This window comes from Ziziphus jujuba, chromosome 4 (genome assembly GCF_031755915.1).
Source record: "Ziziphus jujuba cultivar Dongzao chromosome 4, ASM3175591v1".
NCBI classification, from domain to species: Eukaryota; Viridiplantae; Streptophyta; class Magnoliopsida; order Rosales; family Rhamnaceae; genus Ziziphus; species Ziziphus jujuba.
This window is the reverse complement of record NC_083382.1, coordinates 29,339,040-29,361,928: the sequence shown is the minus strand read 5'-3', so window position 1 is coordinate 29,361,928 and position 22,889 is coordinate 29,339,040. Positions and strand designations below refer to the sequence as shown.

General features: G+C 37.1%; 3 protein-coding genes across 5 annotated transcripts; all 3 read right to left on the bottom strand.

Moving 5' to 3' along the window:
• Window positions 1-1,673: 1,673 nt before the first annotated feature.
• Window positions 1,674-4,211, bottom strand: LOC107415909 (UDP-glycosyltransferase 83A1). Its single transcript, XM_016024321.4, has 2 exons — window positions 3,593-4,211; window positions 1,674-2,790 (listed from the first exon to the last, which is right to left on the bottom strand). The coding sequence occupies exons 1-2, from the start codon at window positions 4,116-4,118 to the stop codon at window positions 1,952-1,954; spliced, it is 1,365 nt and encodes a 454-aa protein (XP_015879807.3). The 5' UTR covers window positions 4,119-4,211; the 3' UTR covers window positions 1,674-1,951.
• Window positions 4,212-5,265: 1,054 nt separating this feature from the next.
• Window positions 5,266-7,566, bottom strand: LOC107415883 (UDP-glycosyltransferase 83A1). The gene is made up of 2 exons (XM_016024289.4): window positions 6,884-7,566; window positions 5,266-6,333 (listed from the first exon to the last, which is right to left on the bottom strand). Exons 1-2 carry the CDS (start codon window positions 7,407-7,409, stop codon window positions 5,456-5,458), a joined length of 1,404 nt encoding a protein of 467 aa, XP_015879775.1. The 5' UTR covers window positions 7,410-7,566; the 3' UTR covers window positions 5,266-5,455.
• A 4,749-nt stretch (window positions 7,567-12,315) lies between these two features.
• LOC107408050 (uncharacterized) lies at window positions 12,316-21,387 on the bottom strand. 3 transcript variants are annotated; one of them, XR_009638702.1, is made up of 11 exons: window positions 21,049-21,387; window positions 19,670-20,073; window positions 17,624-19,441; window positions 17,000-17,514; window positions 16,778-16,905; window positions 14,709-16,568; window positions 14,469-14,517; window positions 14,127-14,374; window positions 13,865-13,972; window positions 12,850-13,382; window positions 12,316-12,691 (listed from the first exon to the last, which is right to left on the bottom strand). XR_009638702.1 is itself a non-coding variant. In XM_060816525.1 (11 exons), exons 2-11 carry the CDS (start codon window positions 19,860-19,862, stop codon window positions 13,151-13,153), a joined length of 5,025 nt encoding a protein of 1,674 aa, XP_060672508.1. In that variant the 5' UTR covers window positions 19,863-20,073; window positions 21,049-21,387; the 3' UTR covers window positions 12,316-13,150. The 3 variants fall into 3 exon arrangements, 2 of the variants coding, with proteins under 2 accessions (XP_060672508.1, XP_060672507.1); XM_060816525.1 differs by having other exon boundaries at window positions 12,316-13,382; window positions 14,709-14,826; window positions 14,953-16,568; XM_060816524.1 differs by having other exon boundaries at window positions 12,316-13,382; window positions 19,670-20,069.
• Window positions 21,388-22,889: the final 1,502 nt, after the last annotated feature.

The window sequence follows — 22,889 nt, the reverse complement described above, 5'->3', positions numbered from 1 at the left end:
TCATTCTTGTTGAATTATTGAAAGTGTTAACAAACATTCCAGGACAAACAAGGCAAAAGGAAAACCAATAGCAGGCAAACCCCGGGAAAGATGAATCATCATCTGTTGTTTATTGGTATGGAAATCCTGCATGCAAACCTAGATAATAACTGTGAAGTAATTTCTGATGCAGCCAAAAGTAATAAATCGCTGAAGTATTTAGAATAGAGCAGAGAACAAAAAAGGTGTAAAAGCAGGCCTTACCTTTTTTTGGCTTCATTTTATAGATAAAATATTTGGCTCCAATATCAAATTGAATTACCATTTCTTCCAAAAACATAAACCATTAAAAGTGGGTCATCGTTACATTTATATTAGTCTTTATGTGGAATCGATGTGATCATTCAGCAGCAACTATAATAAATTATAAATTCTGGTTGTTTGGGGTTAGATGGTAGAATTAAACATGTTGTCGAGACAGACAATTTCATATCCTGTTATAACGCCTGTCTTAATTTTCCTATAGCAAGTTGAGATTTTTTTTTTTTTTTTTTTTTTTTTTTTTTTACAATCCTCCTTTAGAAAATGGAACATCCCTTGCCGGCAGCCACTGAAAGCACTTGAGCTTAGCCGCGTTGCTCCGCCACCAGAACTACAAAATTCGACCACCAACACCACCACCAACTGTCTTCCTCTGAGTCTAAGAGTCTTTTACTTAACACTTGCTAAAAGGCTACACCCAGTCCAGCGCATTTTCTTCTACCAAACTTGTTCTTGTTCTACTACCACCATACAACTTTTCATGGATTCCATTATTCCAAAACTCAAAACACTCTCTCTCTCTCACTCTCCACAACCTCCTCCCTCTCGCAGGAAATATCACTTGGCCTCAAAACTCTCACAAACCAATCATCAACTACGACACTGACGGCGATGATGATGATCATGGAGTTTTGCTTACCATAGCATAGTCCAACATGGATTTCTACCATCTCTCCAGCAATGGCTTTGGCTTTGGCCAAGCCAACCATTACCATCCTCTAGCATTCGACTTGTCCATCGGCTACAAAAGCTTAATGGTATCAGGAGGAAGAAAGCTTCTTCCAGGTTTAGTACGAGGAACATTTGAATTTACTAAGCAAGACATAGAAAAAGTTTAAGAAGAAGATTAATCGATGAACGTCCAAAACAATCCTGTTCATAATAATATATCAACCTTTTCTCTAACCATCGGGTACACATGGGTTTGCCTAGCAAAGATATTTGAAATGAAGAAAATGATGCTTGTGTTCGGTGCTGACTGCAGAAATTGCTTGAAACCTGCTCTTCCTACCACATTCTTTGGGAACTGCATTGAAAGCCAGTCAGTGGTTGCAGAGGCTGAAGAGCTATTAGGAGAAAGATGGAGTAATTTTTGCTATGGAGGCAATCTTTGAAAAAGTGAAACGATTGGTGGATATCGATGGAGTTATTTTTTGTAACACTTTTTATTTATTTTTTTTGAATAGCGATGAAATTTTTGGTTGAAGCGCTTTTAAAGTTATTTTGGATAATTTAATACTTTAATTAATACATTGGATGCCTTTCTTTTTTTATCTTAGAAACACCAACTTTGATACGTTTCTCTTAGAAACACTTGGATTGCTTATTTTTCATAAAAAGAATTTCCTACTTTTTTTAACAAACATATAGTTAATTTTTTTTTTTTTTTTGTTTTTTAACAGCACCATCGGAATTCTATGGTACAACCAAACACACACCTAGTGTTTTTTTTTTCTTGGCACCACTTATTAGCAAGCACTAGCAAACAGACTCCAATTCTATTTTGGGATTCTCTTATACAGACCATAAAAACAAATTTCAAATTTAAAATATATGACCAAATAGAATACTAATGAGAATGGCATCCTGAAAAAGGAGTAAAGGACCACCTCTATGCCTTGAGCCATTTGATGAAGTCGTTCAAATTCTTTCAAGACTGACCATCTTTTGCTATATTTTTCATGGCCAATTCCTTGAGCTGTAAAGATCTTGCTCTTATACTTTCATCACCAAGAACTTGTTCCACCTTTTTCTTCACTTCCTCACCTGATATGATCCCCTTTTCATTTCGTTCAAATCCTAATCCAACTTTCCAAATATCACAAATGTAGCTCATATTGAAAAACTGATCAACAAAATAAGGCCAGCACAAGAAAGGCAAACCATTACTCAACCCTTCCAGGGTTGAGTTCCAACCGCAATGACTAACAAAACAAGCAATTGCAGGGTGACTCAGAACCTTCTGCTGGGGCACCCAACTCACTATTTTACCTCGAGATTTTAGAAACCCATTTGGGTTCGAATCATTCCGCGATTTGATCATTCCAGGACGAACAACCCAGAGAAATGGCCTGCCAGTGAGCTCCAGTCCAAGAGCTAGCGCATTGATTTGGGTCTCATCATGAACAGTCAAGCTCCCAAATGACACATATATGACAGAGGAAGGTTTCTGTTTATCGAGCCAGTTTAGGCAGGAATGGTCTTCTCTCCAAAACTGTGCCCCTAATTCTCCGAGGCTCTGGCTTGCTAACAATGGACCTATTGGGAGGATTCTTGGATACAAAGAAATCGCTGCAGGCTCCACATCATAGGCTGTGTTGAAGAGCCACCAGTCTGTCAACTTGGAAGCTTCTACAAATCTTTCTACATAGTGGAATATAGTCTTCTGTGAGGTTGAATCGCCTGTGCAAGACCACGGAAAGTTTGATGCATCCATAGCAGGCAAGCCCTGGGAGAGATGAAGTTTCTGTTTTTTGTTGGTTTGGAATCCTACGAAAAAGGCCAAAAAGATAATGAAATCATGAAGTTGAAACTGCAGAAGTTTTTACAAACAGAGAATTATGAAGAGGGTATAAATCAAAGAACTAGTCCCTGCTGTAATGGATTTGTTTGTTTATAATTATACCTTTGGTAATTAAAATTGTATAGTTGTGTTTTAATGAAGTAGAAGATGCTAGAGAAATGAGGGAGTGGGCTCTGATTGGTGATCATGGCATACTTTCTTGTGCACTTGGCTAGCTACGATTTAGGCTTTAACCATCCCCATTAACTTTTTACACAATTGGATTCTAATATCATATTTTGAGTTGCTATTATCCATCACAAAAACTCAAAAGCTGTTAGAAATTCAACCCAACTACATATAAAATCCATACTCAACACAAGAAACATTGATTATTCTAACATCTATATATATATTATACACATGCTAATTAATTAACATCTATCCCAATAGCTTAAGAAAACAAGTCTGTCTATTACAAATATATGAAAAACTCTTTATCAACCTTGTGAAAAAAGCAAATTTGGACTATGTCATGAAAATGCTATATATCTTTTTTTTTAAGAATTAAGAAAGAAATAAATTGAGCAAATTAGAACATAAACAGAGTTCCGTTAAAGAATGAAAAAAATAGTGTAGAGTTTTATACGATACGATAGTAAATTATCACTTATCTTAAGAGTTTACACTAATAGAAAATGAGCTTAATTATGTATATCAAACATATTTTCAATAACACAAACAAGAGAAGAGGAAAGACAGAAACTTTCAAACTCTTAAAATTCTCACCACTGGAATCGATGAGACCCTCATTAATCATTCTTTGGATGTTGAGTTCCATGACAAAAGTGGCAGCTGCAGCAGGCCAAAAGATTGCTCCTCTTATTCCCATCTTGGTTGCAACTTCCATGGCCCATCCCATATTTCCATCTGCAATCACACAAGTGATCTTCTTATCATCATCACCATCTGATAATGCATTGAAGTTTGTGAGCAACTCCTCCAGCTTTGCAGGCATGTTATCCAAGATTGCTTCACACAACAAGGCCATATCAGTTCTATCATCATCAGGACTCAACCCATCTGGGATTGACACCAAACTAATGTTTTTCGAGCCTACAGGACTCTTGCCATCATCACACAAAGCCATTGCACTCAAAACTCGCTTATGGTTGAAATCTGTGTTAAGAAAAGAGACCTTGAAACCTTGTAGTGCTAATTTGTGAGAAAAAAGCATGAGAGGGTTCACATGTCCCTGAACAGGAAATGGTATGACCAAAACATGGTGACTAGTACTAGCACCAGTACGGCCCATTTTTTGTGTGTATGAGAGGAGAGACGATCTGAGCTCACCAATATAATCTTGTAATGCTGGTATTGGCTTGCTTGGAACCTAGAGAAGAGGAGACTTGTTTAAAGGCTCTTCTATCATAAAATGAATAATTATTAGTGTGTTTGGTTGGTGGATCAAAAGCTAGGAATTTTTATTTTTTATTTTTTTGGGAATAGTTAAAAATTTACTTTATGTAAAACTTCCTACCTAATAATTAATATTAGGATAAAAAATAATAATAATCAATTTGTTGAGGTCTGAGGTTCTTTCTAAAAATTTAATCTACAAGACAAAAAGTGGCTGAAATCTCTATTCAACTTTGACCCATGAACAACTTTTCTAATTAAACAAAAACTGTACCACTAACATTATTGGTTTTGCCGGCATTTGCCTCTTTGGAACTTTTATATCTTCGTATAAATAGTTTCGGTTTCTTCAAAGTTTTGGAAACATACTAATATATTTCGATCTCTGTTTGTATTTATATAACTGATGCACAATCTTACATAAATTGATCCATGCCACGTTGTGTTACACTTTAAATAGTATTTTTTCAAAAAAAAATAATAATAAAATTATAACTTGATCAAGACTACAAATAAATATAATACTTTTGAATCATCGTCGATTCGTCAAATCATTATCAATTTTGCTAAAATATTCATTTAAATAGAAATTAGACTTGTTTCTCTCTCTCTCTCTCTCTCTCTCAAACAGGCCGTTGGGACTGTCAACAGACAAGTTTCGAGACTGTAATTTAATTATGTGTAAGGTGGAAAGAAATGGAAAAGTTTGCTTCTTTCTTTGCTGGTGGTCTTGAAGCCACAGCTTCAATTTTCCATTGCTTTTCTACTATCATACTAAGGATGTGATTGATAGTGCTTTTTTTATTTGCACCATGGAATGTTTGGTTACAGCCAATAAAAAAATATTTTACACTTATTTTTGGTTTTGATATTTTATTTAATGCATGTGAAGCACCTAAAGTGTTTGATTTTTTTTTTTTTAATATAAATAAAAAAGAGAAGCACTTTCTATTTATTTATTTATTTTTTCCAACACTTAAACCAAGTATCTTGTTTTTCCCCCCTCTCTCCTGCTTGGCAACATCTATTGCAACATCAAAAGCACTACCAAAAACCACACTTCAATTCTATTTGTGGTTTTATTTTGGATTCAGCCAGTTATAATAGACTTGACAAATTGTTCTCTTAAAAAGGACCATTAAAACAGTTTTGAAATTTCAAATACATGACCAAATAGGAAATAGGAAATAGGAAATAGGATGCTAATGAGGGAAAAGGAATGGGGGACCTTCCCTATGCCTTGAGCCATTTGATGAAGTCGTTCAAATTCTTTGAAGACTGACCATCTTCTGCTATATTTTTCATGGCCAATTCCTTGAGTTGTAAAGATCTTTTTCTTATATTTTCATCACCAAGAACTTGTTCCACCTTTTTCTTCACTTCCTGACTTGATATGATCCCGTTTTCGTTTCGTTCAAATTCCAATCCAACTTTCCATATATCACAAATGTAGCTCATATTGAAAAACTGATCAGCAAAATAAGGCCAGCACAAGAAAGGCAAACCATTACTCAACCCTTCCAGGGTTGAGTTCCAACCGCAATGACTAACAAAACAAGCAATTGCAGGGTGACTCAGAACCTTCTGCTGAGGCACCCAACTCACTATTTTACCTCGAGATTTTAGAAACCTATTTGGGTTTGAATTTCTTGGTGATTTGATCATTCCAGGACGAACAACCCAGAGAAATGGCCTGCCAGTGAGCTCCAGTCCAAGTGCTAGCTCATTGAATTGGGTCTCATCATGAATTGTCAAGCTCCCAAATGACACATATATGACAGAGGAAGGTTGCTGTTTATCGAGCCAGGTCAGGCAGGAATGGTCTTCTGCCCAAAACTGTGCTCCTAATTCTCCGAGGCTCTGACTTGCTAACAATGGACCTATTGGGAGGATTCTTGGATACAATGAAATGGCTGCAGGCTCCACATCATAGACTGTGTTGCAGAGCCACCAGTCTGCCAACTTGGAAGCTTCTGCAAATCTTTTTATATAGTGGAATATAATCTTCTGTGAGGTTGAATCGCCGATGCAAGACCATGGAAAGTTTGAGGCATCCATAGCAGGGAAGCCCTGAGAGAGATGAAGTGTCTGTTTTTTGTTGGTTTGGAATCCTGCAAAATAGGCCAAAATGACGAAGAAATCAAGGAGCTGAAATTGCACAAGTTTTAACAACAGGATATAGAGTTATAAGAATGGATATGAATCAATAAAATTAGTCCCAGCTGTTATGAATTTGTTTGTTTATAATTATACCTTTGGTAATCAAAATTGTTTTGAGTTTGGCTTTTATAGAGTAGAAGATGTTACAGAAAGGAGGGAATGGGCACTGATTGGTGATCATAGCATAATTTCTCATCAATCCCCTTAACTTTTTACACAATTGGATTCTAGTATCATGTTTTAAATTTCACAAAACTCAAAATCTGTGAGAAATTCAACCCAACTAGATATACAATCCATGTTCAACAAAACAAGCATTAATTAAATTAACTTCTATCCCAATAGCTTAGAGTCTTATACAATACCGTGCAAACTATCATTCATCTTAAAAGCTTAAGCTGATAGAAAAGGGCTTAGTTATGCATATCAAGCATATTTTCGGTAACACAAACAAGAGATGAGGAAAGAATGAAACTTTCAAAACTCTTAAAAAAGTCTCACCATTAGAATCGATGATCCCCTGATCAATCATTCTTTGGATGTTGAGAACCATGACAAAAGTGGCAGCTGCAGCAGGCCAAAAGACTGCTCCCCCTATTCGCATCTTCCTAGCAACTTCCATGGCCCACCCCATATTTCCATCTGCAATCACACATGTGATCTTCTTCTCATCATCACCGTCTGATAATGCATTGAAGTTTGTTAGCAACTCCTCCAGCTTTGCAGGCATGGTATTCAAGATTGCTTCACACAATAAGGCCATATCAGTTCTGTCATCCTCAGGACCTAATCCATCTGGGATTGACACCAAACTAATGTTCTGTGAGCCGATGAAACTCTTCCCACTATCACTCAAAGCTATTGCACTCAACACTCGCTCATGGTTGAAATCTGTGTTAAGAAAAGAGACCTTGAAACCTTGTAGAGCTAATTTGTGAGAAAAAAGCATGAGGGGGTTCACATGGCCTTGTGCTGGAAATGGTATGACCAAAACATGGTGACTAGTACAAGCACTAGTACGGCCCATTTTTTGTTTGTATGAGAGGAGTGAAATCTCATGCTCATCAATATCCTTATTGAACTGCAACAGGAAGGTCAAGTAGCAAGAGCATAATATGTGGAGGGAGGCTATTCTATCATAAAATCAGCAACCATTAGTGTGTGTGTGTGTGTGTGTGTTATTTGGTTTGCTGGCATTTGCCTGTTTGGCACTTTTATACCTTTGTATGAAAGAGACTTTTTTCAAACAGGCAGTTGTGTTACTGTCTAGAGTAATATTTTTTCCAAAAAAATATAACTTAATTAAACGAGATCTACAGTACAAAATATGTGTCTCTCTATTTATTCCAAATACAATCTAAAACTTTTGAATCATAGTCGATTTGTTCAATCTTCATCAATATGTGGAGGGCTCTAATAAAATAAATATTACACGCACATAAATTGTAGCGGGTCCAATAAGACAGTTTTAATTTAGAAACTTCAAAGTTTGAATTAGCCTCATAAAAATTTTGTCTTCTCCCCGATGGATCTCGTCCCTTGGCCAAAAGACAAAATTTTTTTAAATTCTTATTCAATGTATCTCTTTACCGTCATTTACCGTATGCCCACACGGTGCCGTATGCCACACGGTACTATGTGCATTCATATAATGACATTCCGACTAAATTTTTTTTAATATTTATTTATCTCTTTTCTTCATTTTCTTTCTTTATTGTTTTTCATATCTTTTCAAGGAGAAAATCTTCAGTGCTATCGCGGTACCACGGCAGATTGTACAACATCAAAACATTTATTGCCTTGTGTTTTAATATTTGCCACATGTTATCACCTGTTGTCTAAATTTTCCAGTTCATAATAAATTATTGATCATTGGATAATAATTTTTTGGTAGCATCTATATGTTTTAGTTTGAAAATGTATATAACTACAAGTTATTTATTTTATGTTGCAATTAAAATTTATATGGATAATATAATATTGTTACATAACTCAATCAAAGGAAAAACAATAACAATTTGAAAAACCCATCAAAGAATTAAAATGGTTTATAATTATGTGTGTGAGAGAGGAGTATTTGAAGGGATGAAGTCCGATTGAGTCGAGAGGGGTAAGATTATATTAAAGAAATCGTGTTGTGAAATAAATTGAAGTCGTATCGAACTTTTCCTCAATTTGTAATAAGAGTCACCAATATTTAAGGATTAAAGGGTTAGGTTGGAAGTGGTTGGTGTGGGGGTTCCATGTACACTTCAAAATGAAGGACAAAAAAAAAATTGAAGGACAAGAGAAGGGCAAGAGAAAAATGACCCATTTGGAATCCAACATCCTTTTTCTAAAAACTTATGACATTTTTCTTTCTCTTTATTTTTATTTTTTAAAGCTTTGTTCCGTATCCATTTTCTTCATAAATATGTAGAACAACAGAAATTCTTCCTGCCGTGGATGCAACATGAAATTAGAATTACCAGTACACTTGAAAATTTCTGCCTATAGTATGAAATAATTGAACTCCGAAAGCGAAGGAAATGCATATTAAAATCAAGATAAAGCCTGAAATGCTTGAAGAGCCAAAGATTTTGCAGCTGACCCACATATTTGTTCAATCATGTATCCACGAGCTAGTTTGAGGCCCTAACTCCAACAAAGTTTTGAAGTCAGACCAAGAATGCAGGAGAAGTAAAAGACCGTATTGGGCTTTTGACACTGAAAAGCTTAGACATTGGGTTGGGCTTGTCATATAAATTTCTTAGATATTTGGGCCTCTTCTTTCTCTCTGTTAGAGATATTTTTCTCGAAGAGAGTGTTTTTTTTTTTTTTTTTCCAAAAATAAATAAATAAATTGGGAAGGGGATTTCATCATAAGTTATAGCCTTCCAAATAGGAACGTGTTAATTAATAGTTATATCATGAAACTACTACGTTTGTACATATAAACCAGCCCCCTAAAGTGAAATAGGCACAAGGAAAGAGCGATAGACCTGACCAACTGGCAAAAACGAAATGGTCCCTCTATACATTTTCATCTTTTGTAAATTTACCAAGGGATATAGTCATTGTGATCTTCCTATTCAACTACTTCAACCATTTTGAAAGGCTTCTATCATTTATGTATAATTTGATTTTTAGGCCTCAAACACATAATTAATGAGTTACTCTTAGTGGTAATTGCCAAATGGGCTATCCAGAGGAGACCTTTTATACAGAGTTTGTCCCCCGTGCAAAGTACAAAATTCAAACTCTTTTTCTTTTATATCTCTTACTCTCCAATTAGTCTAAAAGAAATAGGCACCTTTAATGTTTGGAAAAGCATACAGAATGTGCTATCTGAAGGGCACCTCTCATACAGAGTTTTACTCGATGCAATATACTAAATTCAAACTCTTTTTCTTTTATAACTCCTACTCATGAATTAGTTGCAAATTTATTGTTTGGAAAAGCATATACTCACACACACACACACACACACATATACATATAGGGGGCCAAAATCTCGTATTGATGGTATGAGGTTTTGCAAAGTACAAAATTCAAACTCTTTTTCTTTTATAACTCCTACTCTCGAATTAGTTGCAAATTTATCGTTTGGAAAAACATATATATATATATACATATATATATATAAGTGGTCTATTTCTCATATATTGTTTAGATTTTCTAGGAAATCATTCATGTTATGATTATTTTTACTTGATTTTTTTTGTACCTTGAAGTCAAATGTTTTAAAAAATTCCTAATTATTACAAGTGTCTACGTTATATTTGAGCCATCACTATTTCATATCCAAACGATATAGAATTGGACACCAAGTAACATTTGATAGTAAAGTAGCTTGTTAGTATCCTAAACTTGTCCACTAATTTTGGAGCATTATACTGATTCATCTCTAATTGTCACAATCCATCCCATTGAACCTTGGCTGGTGCACCATATGTAACGTTCCATTACTCTTTTGCTTCATCTATATTGTCTTCAATTTATTAATTACACTTCATATAGTATGGAGTTTTGTTCAAATTTCCTAGGAGATCACTTATCTTAGTATTATTCCTATTGAAGTATGTTAATCCCACTGTTTTTCAAACTCTGAAGCCAATCGTTCTAAGAAAAAAATTAGTTGTTAAAAAATTGTTTATTTTACATTTGAACCATCACCATTCCACACCCGAACGATGTAGAATTGAACACCAGGTAAGTTTCATGCACCTGCTCACACTCACCCTGATACTCTTACACTAGTTCATCTTTGGTTGTTATAATTCTCCCCCTTGGATGTGATTAAAAAAAAAAAAAAAAAAAATCTAGGCTGTGAAAATTTTGCATCCATTGTGCCTGTCATAGGTGCCGCAACATTTATTACCCAGTGCATAAATAAGGGTAAGATTTTACTTTTTTGTCTAGGGAACACAAAAACCAAATGGTTCAAATTCACCTTCTGAAAGCTTCTCCTTGTGAAAGTTCTGAAAGTTGTGTTTCATGTAATCTACTACTGCCAAAATGTTAGTTGGGATTTCCCTACATATTTTCAAACTCTTCCGGGACTTCTGGGGAGTTTGCTTGCACAGCCTACTTGACTTGGTTGTTCATATACTAAACTCTAATATCTTCTTTCTTTATAATCTGTTTGGCAGCATTGGCAACCATGGAAGACCATCTTCCTGACAAGCAAGGGACAATTAAGCAACAAGCATTCTAAATGGCCTCAGACATTCTTTCCCTACGGAATTTTTTATCATCAGCCCTCTAAAGAACTCTTCAGCATTAGCTGAATATTGTCAATCATGGTAGCAATGGATTCGTAAGCAAGATCGATAAAACTTCCTCTATTTGGTAAAATTCTTTATCTTTTTTTTTTTTTTTTTTTGGGTGGTGGGGGTGAAGAGGATTTGGCAAAACTTTCTGCAACCGACCAAAAGCCTCACTAGAAGCACAATTGGCTGTTAGAAATAATTGTGCCAAAACCACCACAAAAACAATGCGGTAAAGGATTTTGTGTTCTTCTGCAGTCTTAACAGAACCCATCTGCCATGACTGAGTACTGCAACTTGCCAAAACAATCATTTTCAGAAAGAGCAATATGCCCAATCAAAGACTTCTAGGTCATACAATGCTTTGCAATTGGGCTTTAATTTAAGCAGGAAAAAGAAAAACCTTACATATGAGTTAAATATTTATTCTTTTCGAGGACCACAGAAACTGTACACTGCCACATAATTGTGTTAAACATATTCAAAGTCCAAAGGGTAGAAATACAATCATCATCCACCAGGAATGCTGAGTGCTCGTGGATTTGCAAAGGTCATACATTTCATTGGGTCCCATTTTGAATGACGCAGAAAGTACAAGCCACGTGGTGACCATAGTAAAATTACTGTGTTTTCTAAAAGCTTAAAAAAAAAAAAAGAACACAATGTTGTCAGCAGTCCTCTTTCGAAAGTCCCAATCAAGGCTTCCTCGTATATAGAACCAACCCCACAAATGAAAAATCTTTATTTTCAAATCTTTTGTTTAAGAGGGAAAAAAATAAAATATATAGAGAAAAATAACTTGCATTGATTTGTAGCCTTTGTTCTTTATTCTTCTACAGCAACGGAAAAGATTTTCTCAGCTTTGTCTCTCCCTCACATCACTTTCCCAATCATGACTGGATCAGATACTGATACTGACAGCGTGGTCACCCAAGTTTTGTTATTAAGAGGATCACGATCCCAGGTGACGTGTCAGTGCTCCCACTCAGCCGTTCAATTTTAAAAGCAAAATGTGGAAGATAATCAAAGTACCGTCAGATCTTCCAAACAAATAAAAATATATGCTTTTGTCATCTATAATAAAAAGCCTTTCTTTGTCCTTTACTCCATCACACACGTACACCCACACACACACACACACACACACACACACCCCTTTGTGACATTTGAGAGGCACAGAATCAATGTCTGAATCCTTGTACTTTTCCAAAAGAAACAAAACATTCATAAAGTTATTATAGAAGCTTCTGCAGCCTTTTTCAGATATTTCATGCTCCCCAATAAAATCAAAAGTCAAAATAACAAACTAACTACATGTACACGTGAGGAGGGAAAAGAAAAGAAATCATTAAGGAAATGCAAGTTAGAGAAGCTTTTAAAACCCCCCCTTTTTTTTTTTTTTTTTTTCCTTTTTTTTTGGCGGGAGAGTCTTCAGGATAAGCACCTGTTGGATTACAAAATTACAACCAAGTGTACCTTTTTCTAAGTATTTCACTGCCTAACTAAATGCTTGCTCTTCAAGATGCCAAATTCCCCCTGTTCTCCCAGACTCCCAAGAAACCTGAAAAGGGCAAAAAGTACAAGGGGGAACAAATAGAAAAAAAAGGATAAAAACTAGGTAGACATGGCTGGCACATGTATATAATATCTATTTCAAATTAGGTATCCTAAATTAATCTAAATTATGTAACAACTTAGGCAACTAGAGAGACATCATACCAACGATCCTCTTGCTGTTTGGAACGATTACTTTGGGTACTACCTACTCTCCTTGGAATTCATGAAAATATACAAGAAACCATATTTACTTCTCAAAAACGACAACCATTGGCCCCATTCAACAATTAAAAACAGCCTTAGTCACTTGTATCGATTTTCCCTGCATTTCATCTTCCAATCCTCTTCTTTCTTGGCACCATATATGTCAGTGAAAGAGATCATAGACAGGTCACTCCCAATATTTCATGTAAATATGGATCAAAAGTGGATTCAGTTGGGAAGGAGACCAATGAATTGATTATCACAGTGAAAGACACTGTACCCCCTCAGGGACATTCACAGGCATTGGCTGTGCGGTGACATATCTCTGGGGATATGCTTTTGGGGAAATTGTAGGTGTGCCAGAGGAAGATGTGGTTCCAGAGGTATCTGCTTGCCGGACGTGGAACTTGGCAAAACGGTTGATGACAGAAACCTTTTCCAACTCCTGGCATTCCACTCTTATGTCTAATATTGATGTGGCCTTGTCTAATCTGCATTGTCAAATGGAGAATTTTAAAAGAATATCATACAGTTAGATTGAATTAACTATGTGTCTTACTTTCCAGTGCTGCTTTGGTACAATTTACTCTGGAAAATTCGTTTAGGATCTAAAAATTTATATGAAAACTATAAAATCTGATTCTATGAACATAGAAGCAGCACTTCTTCTTGAAACACAAACACATGCTAATTCCAGAATCCACACTCGTAAGTATTCAGTAACCTTGTCCCTATGACATAGAATTGCAATTCCAGCTGCTAACACTCGTAAGTATTTAGTATCCTTGTCCCTACGACATAGAATTGCAATTCCAACTGCTAAAAGCAACAGTATACACAAGTCAATTAAGCCTCAATCCAACTAAATGAAGTCAATGAACCCTCTTCTGCTATCCAACCCCCAAATTTATGATCCACTATGGTTAACAAAACCATCAAAATGATTTCACAAAGGGAAAACTGTTTTGGATACCTTAACAAGTTACTTTCCAGCTTCTCTGATCTATTAGTGAAGTCTTCCACACATTTGGAATAACACTGGTCATCAATGCTCTCAGAAACTTTGACCTTCTCAGAAATCCTGAACAAAATTTAATAGAGCAATTATCTTCTGGAGGGTCCAAACCTTAAGAATAGATCATAGTTCTTGCAAGCACAAATCTGTGTCAAAAATATGGGCACAAATTCATTTGTCAAAGTCACACTCTGAACACAACGAGAGAAGCAAAACTTACACATTACTGTTCTTCACTGGAACACACGATTCATTTCGGCTGCAACAGGTCAGGCTGCATGCATCCCCTAGTGATAATTTAGCAACAAAATATGCCACACTATCATAGTGCAAAGTAGCATTTGCTGAGAGAAAGGATGCAGGTGCTGGGCAAAGCAACAGCTGCATCAACTGTGTTGTCAGGATAAGCCTTCTCTTTGATCTAAGCAATGGCTGTCCATCTTCAATCCTAGCGAACTCATCTTCCATCTGCCAACAAGAATGAAAATTAGAATTACTCTTGGGTGCCAATGTCCAAAATAATGGAGACTAGGCTATATGACCCAACTAACTAGGAACACACCTTCTCAGTTACACGATTTGACGCTTGTGCCCAGTCTCGTTCTGCCATACTGAGGAAGTAAAAAGGAATATATATGTAAAAAAGTTAAAAGCAGAAATGGAAATGACAACTGTGCATAGACTATGTAATAGAAGACAAGGATTTGCGAAGATTATTAAGAGCTTATAATGACAACTAAAACATACTCTACACAACAAAATTAAGCATAAAAGAAAAAAAGTAGGCAATAACAACATTCACCTTATGTCCTGAATTCTCCCGGAACCTTGTGTTACTTCTTTGTGCCATGGCAGACGCTCCGACATAAATGTTTTGCGCTTCTTTGGTCTCACAATAGTCATACTTTGGTTGATGACATCTGAAGGCAATACATCAGTAGCAGAAAAGGGTTCACTAGCTATGAAGTTGGCAGATGTACTAGGCAAAACTCTGTTACTCTGACCAGCATCAGCAACATTTAGTTGTTCGACAGAAGAATGAATACCTAAGCTCTGTGAAGGCTTCATAAGTGAGAACTGTGCTGCAGCCGTTCTTGCAAACCTTGCTTCGTATATTGGTGGCATCAACCCATTTCTGAAATTTTCGAACTGCTTAAACCAGGTGGGTGCCATCTTTACATTAGCTCGAGAATTTTCTGTATTATCAGATACCACATTGCTGCCACCTGGTTGACTCTGAAAATCTTTTTGACGAAACGGAACCGTCCCTTGAGAAGGTATATCTTGGAGAGAAGGTTGTGGTGAAGCTTTTAACCTTGGATCTTCTCTTGCTTCTGTGAAGAAGCTTAGCATTTTGGTATTTCCAGACGGTATTGAGTTGAGATGTGATGCAGAATTCAATCCATCATCCTTCAGGTTTCTAAGCATTGAATTTTGTTTATGCTGTCCTGCCATAGCATTTACCTGCTGTACGTTCAGAACTCTTGTACTTTGGTCATTCTCTACGTTCTTCATTGTCTGGACTTGGTGCAGCAGGGAGTAGTTTTGCTGTAAACCTTGTGATGGTTTCAAAGGATGACCCAAGGAGTCAGGAACTCTTTCAGAACCAGCTCGAGTATTGTTATCACTAGGATGTAATCTATTAAGATCTTGCTGATGTGAATGAGCCAAAAATGAACCAGAGGCATAATCATCTACATCAGGGATATTCTTTGCCCCCTCTGTCTCTGGCAGTTCTTCCCCATGATCAGTGCCTTGTGAACTTATGGAACATGCAATTAATTCTGACGACTTATGTCCAACTTTCTGGGAATCTTGATCATCTTGGTCCTGTGGAGTCAGTGAAGTGGTTTCCATATTCTTAATTGAAGGATCCATGGAGAAGATCTTATGAGGTTGCATGCCAGAAGGATGTTGCTGGGCCAGGGTATTTGTCCACAAACTCTGCGACCTCACTGAAAACCAACCCTGTTGAGGAGCGCCTGAAACTGTAGGTGGCTGAGAGGCTGGCACAGCCTCTAAAACTGGAAATTGTTGATTGCCAGAGTTGGTGCCAATCTGTTGAGAAGTATCTTGAGATGGAGCAAGGTTAAACGGTGAATATCTACTAGATGTACCAGGCAACAATGTCTGAGAAGATGCACAAGATACAGGTGCATTGGACATTAATTGTGTTTGAAGCTGATTCCTTGAAAATTGAGGATTGGAAGTAATTGCTCCAGTAGAGCTTTGATGTCCATACAAAGATGATGGCATGTTTCTGTGCTGGGAAGTACTAAATTTATCATCCCAATGCCCTCTTGGGGACAATTCAGTAGAAGAGGCCATTGACTGAAATGATGATGGTGGAGCTAACTGTGTCTGATTCTTCTCTCCTAAATTAGAGTGCCGGTGCCTTGAATTGAGATTGCTTGCTGTCTGTGGCAAACCATGGGAGGAGAGTAACATGTTTGAATTGACCAGCCGTTGAGATGGAGGAGCCAACTTCAAAGCAAAACCTTGAGATCCAGAACTCTGATTGTGCATTTGACCAAAAGATGCTCCAATAGTGCCAGCCTCAGCCGCCTCATATAATGGACTTATGCTAGTGGAGCCAAAATGTGGTGTAGCAGCGTTTTCCTTAGATTGGTCAACCTTGTGAAGAAGTTCAAGCATGTTTTGACTTTCCGGGAAAAGTTGGCCAAAGATTCCATAAGAATATAAAAACAAAGGTGAGAAAATCTATTATAGGTAAAAGCTTGAAAAATAATCACCGGAAATTATAAAGACGGAATGCATTAAGTCTTGTCTATGAAAGCAGCAAGATCCTAATTATCAGGCACAAGAATCAATATATACATATGTTCCAATTTATCGTTTTAAATTAACTACCTTGTTTGAGGATTGCTATTCGAGCCAGCAAAACCAACTGATCTGTGAAAGGTAGACGATATATTAAGATCACCTCTAGAAGCCTCCTCTGGTGCTCTTGAGTCTCCTTGAAAATTAGGTAAATTCCCCTGCAATAGAAAGAATACAACTTATGTTACAAAGCAAAATCAATCAATACAATTACTAGAAGTCCCCTTAAAGACTTTAGAAAATAGTATTTACCTTGTCCAAGCTAATGGCATTATTAGAGACATCACCAGTAAATTTGAACTGCCCTAAATGTTCTTGCTCTTGGGCACTCATTCCATTGGAATTGTAGTTGTCATAAGTGTTGTCCCTTTCATAGCTGTTATGCTGCTGCTCATACACAGCCCTCTCATAAGAATTTGGCATAACAAGAGTGCTATTACTCATTTGAAGCTGTTTTGTTGTCAAGTTCTCATTCTCCTCATTGTTGTTCATAGATATTTTAACTTGTTTCATGTAATCAAGCTGATTACCACCTGAAACTTGCTGACTCATTTCCTGATGAGCCTTAGGCATGTGTGCATTCGCAGCGGCACCAAAGTTAAGGGTCTGCGAACCTTCTCTGTATAGCAGGGAATTCTCCGCAATAGATTGTACTTGCCCCAATCCTCCAGTTGATCTAGAAATGGAAGTTGGCCCACGATCAACATCGCTCTTCCACGGAAAGCCACCAGAATCCTTTCTGATATAATTGGCTTCATTAGAATAACCTGTACAACAATTGCACAATGCTTTTTCATTAACGTGAGTGCTGAAGACATCAATATCTGCTGAATACATCAATATCTCTACTAGGTGATCAGGACTTGTTATACTTACCTTCTGGTCTTCTGCCTGGTTGGCTAACAACACCAGAGGATATTCTTTGCTGATTTACATTACTTTCTGAGTGCTCATTAATCTGGCCAGCCCATGCGTTGTCCAAATGCATAAGCTGTTGAACTTGCTGACTTCCCGTAGGTAGTTTTTGTTGAGGGTTATAATCAAGCCATTCACTAGTGTTTTTGGGAGACTTCTGAATGGATTCATGTGAATCCTGTAGAAGCTCATCTCTCTGCTTGGTCACAAATTGGATGCCTGGCTGATGAAATCCAGGGAAGCTAGAACTAGTATTAGAATCATTAAGCATTGAGAAAGGTTTTGAACCCAAAGAAGAGACTCTCTGCAGGTTGTTATCAGTCCAGACTCCTTGCTGCTTGTCACTGTCCAAGATGTTTGAAGTTTGGTTATCAGTTGACATCTCTGTATTCTGAAAGGTCAATCCACTCCACTCTTCCTGCACCCCAGTATCACTGCTTGAAGCTTCTGCAACAGCAGACTGCATAAGAGCACTCCAGGTACCACTTTGAATAGAAGGAATTGCATTTGAATATTCTGCATGTTCCATTGAGCCTCCCGCACCCATGTCAGTATGCCTGCCAAAAGAAGCATCCCAGATGTCATCATCTGTATTATACAAAATCTTTTCTTCCATCGGATCTAGGGGAACCAAACCCTGTGAAGGGCCAAGATGAGTTTTCTGCTCCAAGACCCCAAGCCAGCTACCTCGTTCTTGTTTTTCGTTAAGCTCCTGCATTGATGCATTTGTTTGTATGGTCTGCCCTGGATGGGGATTTCCCAATATAGCATCACTATTTAAACCCTGAAGAGGAACTTGCCCATGCATGTTTTTCCCCTGAAATCCATGTTTAGATAAGAAAGCCCCTTGGGGCAGGCAAATCTGATCTGGAGAAATGGCATATTGTTCACCTATAAAGGGGTTGCTGAAGGCCGACGACTGAACCATAGGCTTTTGTGCTTCACTGCTAGCCTTGCTCAACAAACTGGCAGAATCATGTGACATTCCCTGGAGATGGGGGTATTGACCCATAGCTCTAGCACTAGCAATAGGAGTGCCATATAATGATACATCAAGCTGCTGAGGAACCATACCAATTGAATGCAAAGTTTGACCTTGCTCTTGCAACAAGGACATTCTATTAGATATACCCTGCACAGCAGGAGATGCACCTCGCTGCATCAGGTTCATAAACATTTGTGACGTATCACTAACAGGTGTTCCATTGATGAGGGGTGAATACTGAACCCCAGAAGCCTGCTTAGAGATTGATGAATGTTGATTCAGAGAACTTTGTTGCCTTGCATCACCAAACTGCTGTAGTTGTTGCTGTCTCTGAAATTCTTGCAGCTGTCTGAACATTATGTGCTGCTGTAACAACTGAATGTCATTAAACCCAGACTGCTGCATTGAGTCAAGTTGTGGAATTCCTGGTTGCTGGCCCCTTAAAAGTTGCTGCTGCCCTCCAACAAAGTTAAACTCCGTGGAAGCCTCAGTTATTTCTGAGCGTTCTGAATTAGTTGTCAGGGTGGGACTGTCTGCTGATGCATTTTCTTGCTGTGAGTTAAGAAAAGGTAAACCTCTTGATATTAAATTATGTGGTAGAAAACCTGTTTCACCCAACAACTCTGGTTGATTCTGCCCTGCCTGGAAATTCTGCTGCCCAAGCATGAAGCCATTTGTATTTATTAGCTCCTGGTTACCGGTTTGACTATCGAACAACTCAGGTCTCGGGATCAATTGTGCATAATTTTGATCAAATGCACTTAAAGCTTCATTTCCATGTCCTTTTGGAGAATCTGCAAGTACCACAACACACATTACAGTCATTTCAAAAAGCTTAAAATTGATAAGACATCCCAAACCACCATGAGCCAAAAGACAGGAAAAAGAAAATCCTTTCCCAAAGAGATGAAAGAAACGCTTTAACTGGCAAAAAACAGCACATGAATCTAAAGCAGTCGTTGAAATAAACACATAGAAAAAATGAACTAACCAAGAATATCACTAGTTAAAATAAGTGATACCTAATTGCTGCAGACTATAGTTTTTCCAATTGAAATTCAGTGGTTCATTGTTAAGTCTCTGTTTTTCAATCCACTGGTTGTAAATAAGCACTGGTCGACGGTCATCCACAGCTTGAGATTGATGCTGATCCAGGGAAAAGTTGTCTATCTCATATAAAATACGGATCCTGTCTTCAATTTCGTTACCAGGCATTAAATATCCAGCGACTACAATATTTCCAACTAGTTTTTTTTGTCAAAAGTACTTATGCCACTACAAGAGACCATTATGTATCAGACCACTTCGGCATGCTTGTAGAGGGAATCAAGAATTATAGATGCTTATCACGCTCACATGTAATGCAAAATGAAGGTTTATTCTCCAATTGCACTGAATTTTTATGGAAGCGTTCCTCCAAAACTACCTGCATAAGAATGTTTCAGCAAACAAATAAGATTTGAAGTAAAAGATGGTAACTTTAAGATACTAAGAAGCAGTGGCATATTGCACAATGCTCCATTCACTCAACTTATTTCCGAAAAAGATTTCTCAATTTCATAGGCATATAAGGCACAAGTAAAATATAAAGCAAATGCTCGAGTTAAATATCAAAATCAAAAGCGTCTCATCAAAATTTAGACGTTACCACTATGACTGCATGCTAATCATCTCGCACATTGACAAAGCTAAATATTCTTGTTGGGTCCAAGACTAAAGGCATAAGTGCTCCATTAAATTGCAACAAAATGCAAGTACGAAAAAATAAAGAAAATTAAAAAAAAGAAAAAAGAAAAAAAAAAAGGGGACATTCAGATATTTGAAATCCTGGATGTCAGTTTCAAGACGCCAAAACTTTTCTATTCTCCATTGACTTCTCAGTTACCGCACCAACCAACACCATCAAATATATGTTCTCGAATTTCTCCAGATCTTTTGGAGCTCTTAGAGCTACCACAAAATGTAAAACATACCTAAGCAGAGATACATGTACTAACTAAGGAAAATTTGAGCTAATGTGAGCTATGGAACTTGTGGAAACGCATCAGAATCTGAACAATATACAAGCAAAGACTATAATTAAGCCGTACACGGCGAAATTAAAGTAACCGAAAGGCAAAACCACACCCCCCCTCTAAATCAAAACCCTAAAAACCCCGCCATATCTGGACCAAAACAAACATTTCCAACTCAATTATACACAGAAAAAAAAGAAATCACCATAATTAAACACTTGGAAGCTTACGAGACCAAAATTTAAGCCAGAAACATCACACTTTTTCACTCTAACAACTCATTCTTACACCACAAGGAAGCTACAGCAACGAAAACCGGCTCAGAACTTAAAATAAGAGCAAACACAGGGAAGGTAAGCAAGCTGAGGAAGCAGTTTGGAGCTCACAGTGTGATCTGAGCCAAGAGAATTAGGGTTCTTCCAGAGCGTGGAAGCTACGGCGTCGTTTCGCTGCCGATCAAAAACCGTGCTCCACTTATATATATATATATATATAACACCTTTTAAACTATTACACCAGCTTCTTGAAGCTTCAAAACGACGACGCAAAATGCCTCTTCCCACTATATCTCCTGTGTCTGACTCTCTGAAGCTCTCTCTCTCTCCCACTCTTTTTTTAGCACTTTCTCTCTCTAAAAACCTCTTTCTTTGTTTCTGTGCAGAGAGAAACGAGTGTGAGAAATACAAAATTGATTTTTCGGACCAGAAGATAAAGCGATCGAAACAAACAGTGTCTAAAAAATAAAAAATATTTATATATATAATATATATTATTTCAACGAACTCAGAAAAAACACGCCGCTTCAGGTTCGGAATCCAGCCTTAGCTTCGGCCTTAGGCTCAGATGTACTAAGCGGAGACAATGTTTCGGTGTATTGCAGCTTTTGTCATCCTTCCGTACTCTGGTTAATCCTGACCTTTGGATGGAGATATTTAGTAAGACCCACGATCCAAATGAAAAGAAGACGTACGCATTTGAAATTGTGTGTGCTTTTTTGCTCACATCTTCGACGAAATAAAGTGAACGGGATATTCGGATACGACGCGCTATCGGCACGCGTGGGAATGGTGCACTTTAGTTTTCTAATCACCTTTTTTTAGCCTTTTTTTTTTTTCTTTTTTTTTCACAGAAAAAAAAACTCTTTTTTTATTTTTTTATTTTTATTTTTTTGTGAATTATTTTCCCGCCGCCAGTTTAAGCAATCAAGTTGGGATTACGAGGGTAGATGTGAAGGGTAGGTTCGAAAATTTTTATATTCTCTAGGATATTGGAAAAAATATATGGACCTGACGTAATCCCAAGCCCATTTAAAAATCACTTTTAGGCCCAAATAATGAAACTATTCCATTTTTGGAAGGCAGAAAACCACCAGCAATAATAGTCAAAGATTGATGAAGACTTGCAGGTGATTGATGTTCCACCAACCCTCTATTTCCTCATCTGAAAATGAAAGCTTTGGATTTTTGATAATTTGGCATTCCAACAAAATTGTTCGTCCAAAATGCAATAAAAGGACCATATTATTTTGTGAAATTGGGTTGGAATGACCAAAGTTTTGGGCTTATTGAGTTCTAATGTAATTTTAAATACACCACAAAAATCACTTCAAATGTCTAATATATGTAAAGCTCAAATTCAAGCCAAGGTTTTCAGAAGAGGTTGAGTTGCTACAAAATCCTACCTTTCGTATCCCATTGTTTTCTATCTAATCCATAGATAGCAGGCAGAGCATGCATGGGTAATTGTGCAAAGAGACTTGGACCAAAATCGTTGCAGAAAGTGATAGGAAGAAGATTGGGAATGAGAGCACATGCATTGACTCAACAGTCTCTTTCAGCAAAATAAATACCAATAATAATACAATATGTCCAAAAAGTTCACCTAATTCCTTAAAATCAAAAAACTGGGGAAGATATTTTTCCATTTCTTTTCCCCTCATAAAAAAATAAAAAAGGGATGGGCATAAAAGCAATATTTTGGATATTATATAAATAAAAGTGGGCAGTTGACAAAAGAAAAATATGGTATTTCTCATGGTTTACTTTTGAAGGTCTTATAACTATATGCTCAATTTGAGAAAGCGGCATCCCAATAAATATGAATCAAATTTTATTTTTTTTTTATTGCTTTTGTACTTTGGTCCGTGGAATATGTTGGGAATAGGATTGACATTTTTGTGTTTGATTCCAGAGGGTGTCTGAAATCATCATGGTTTTTGGTGGGCCAT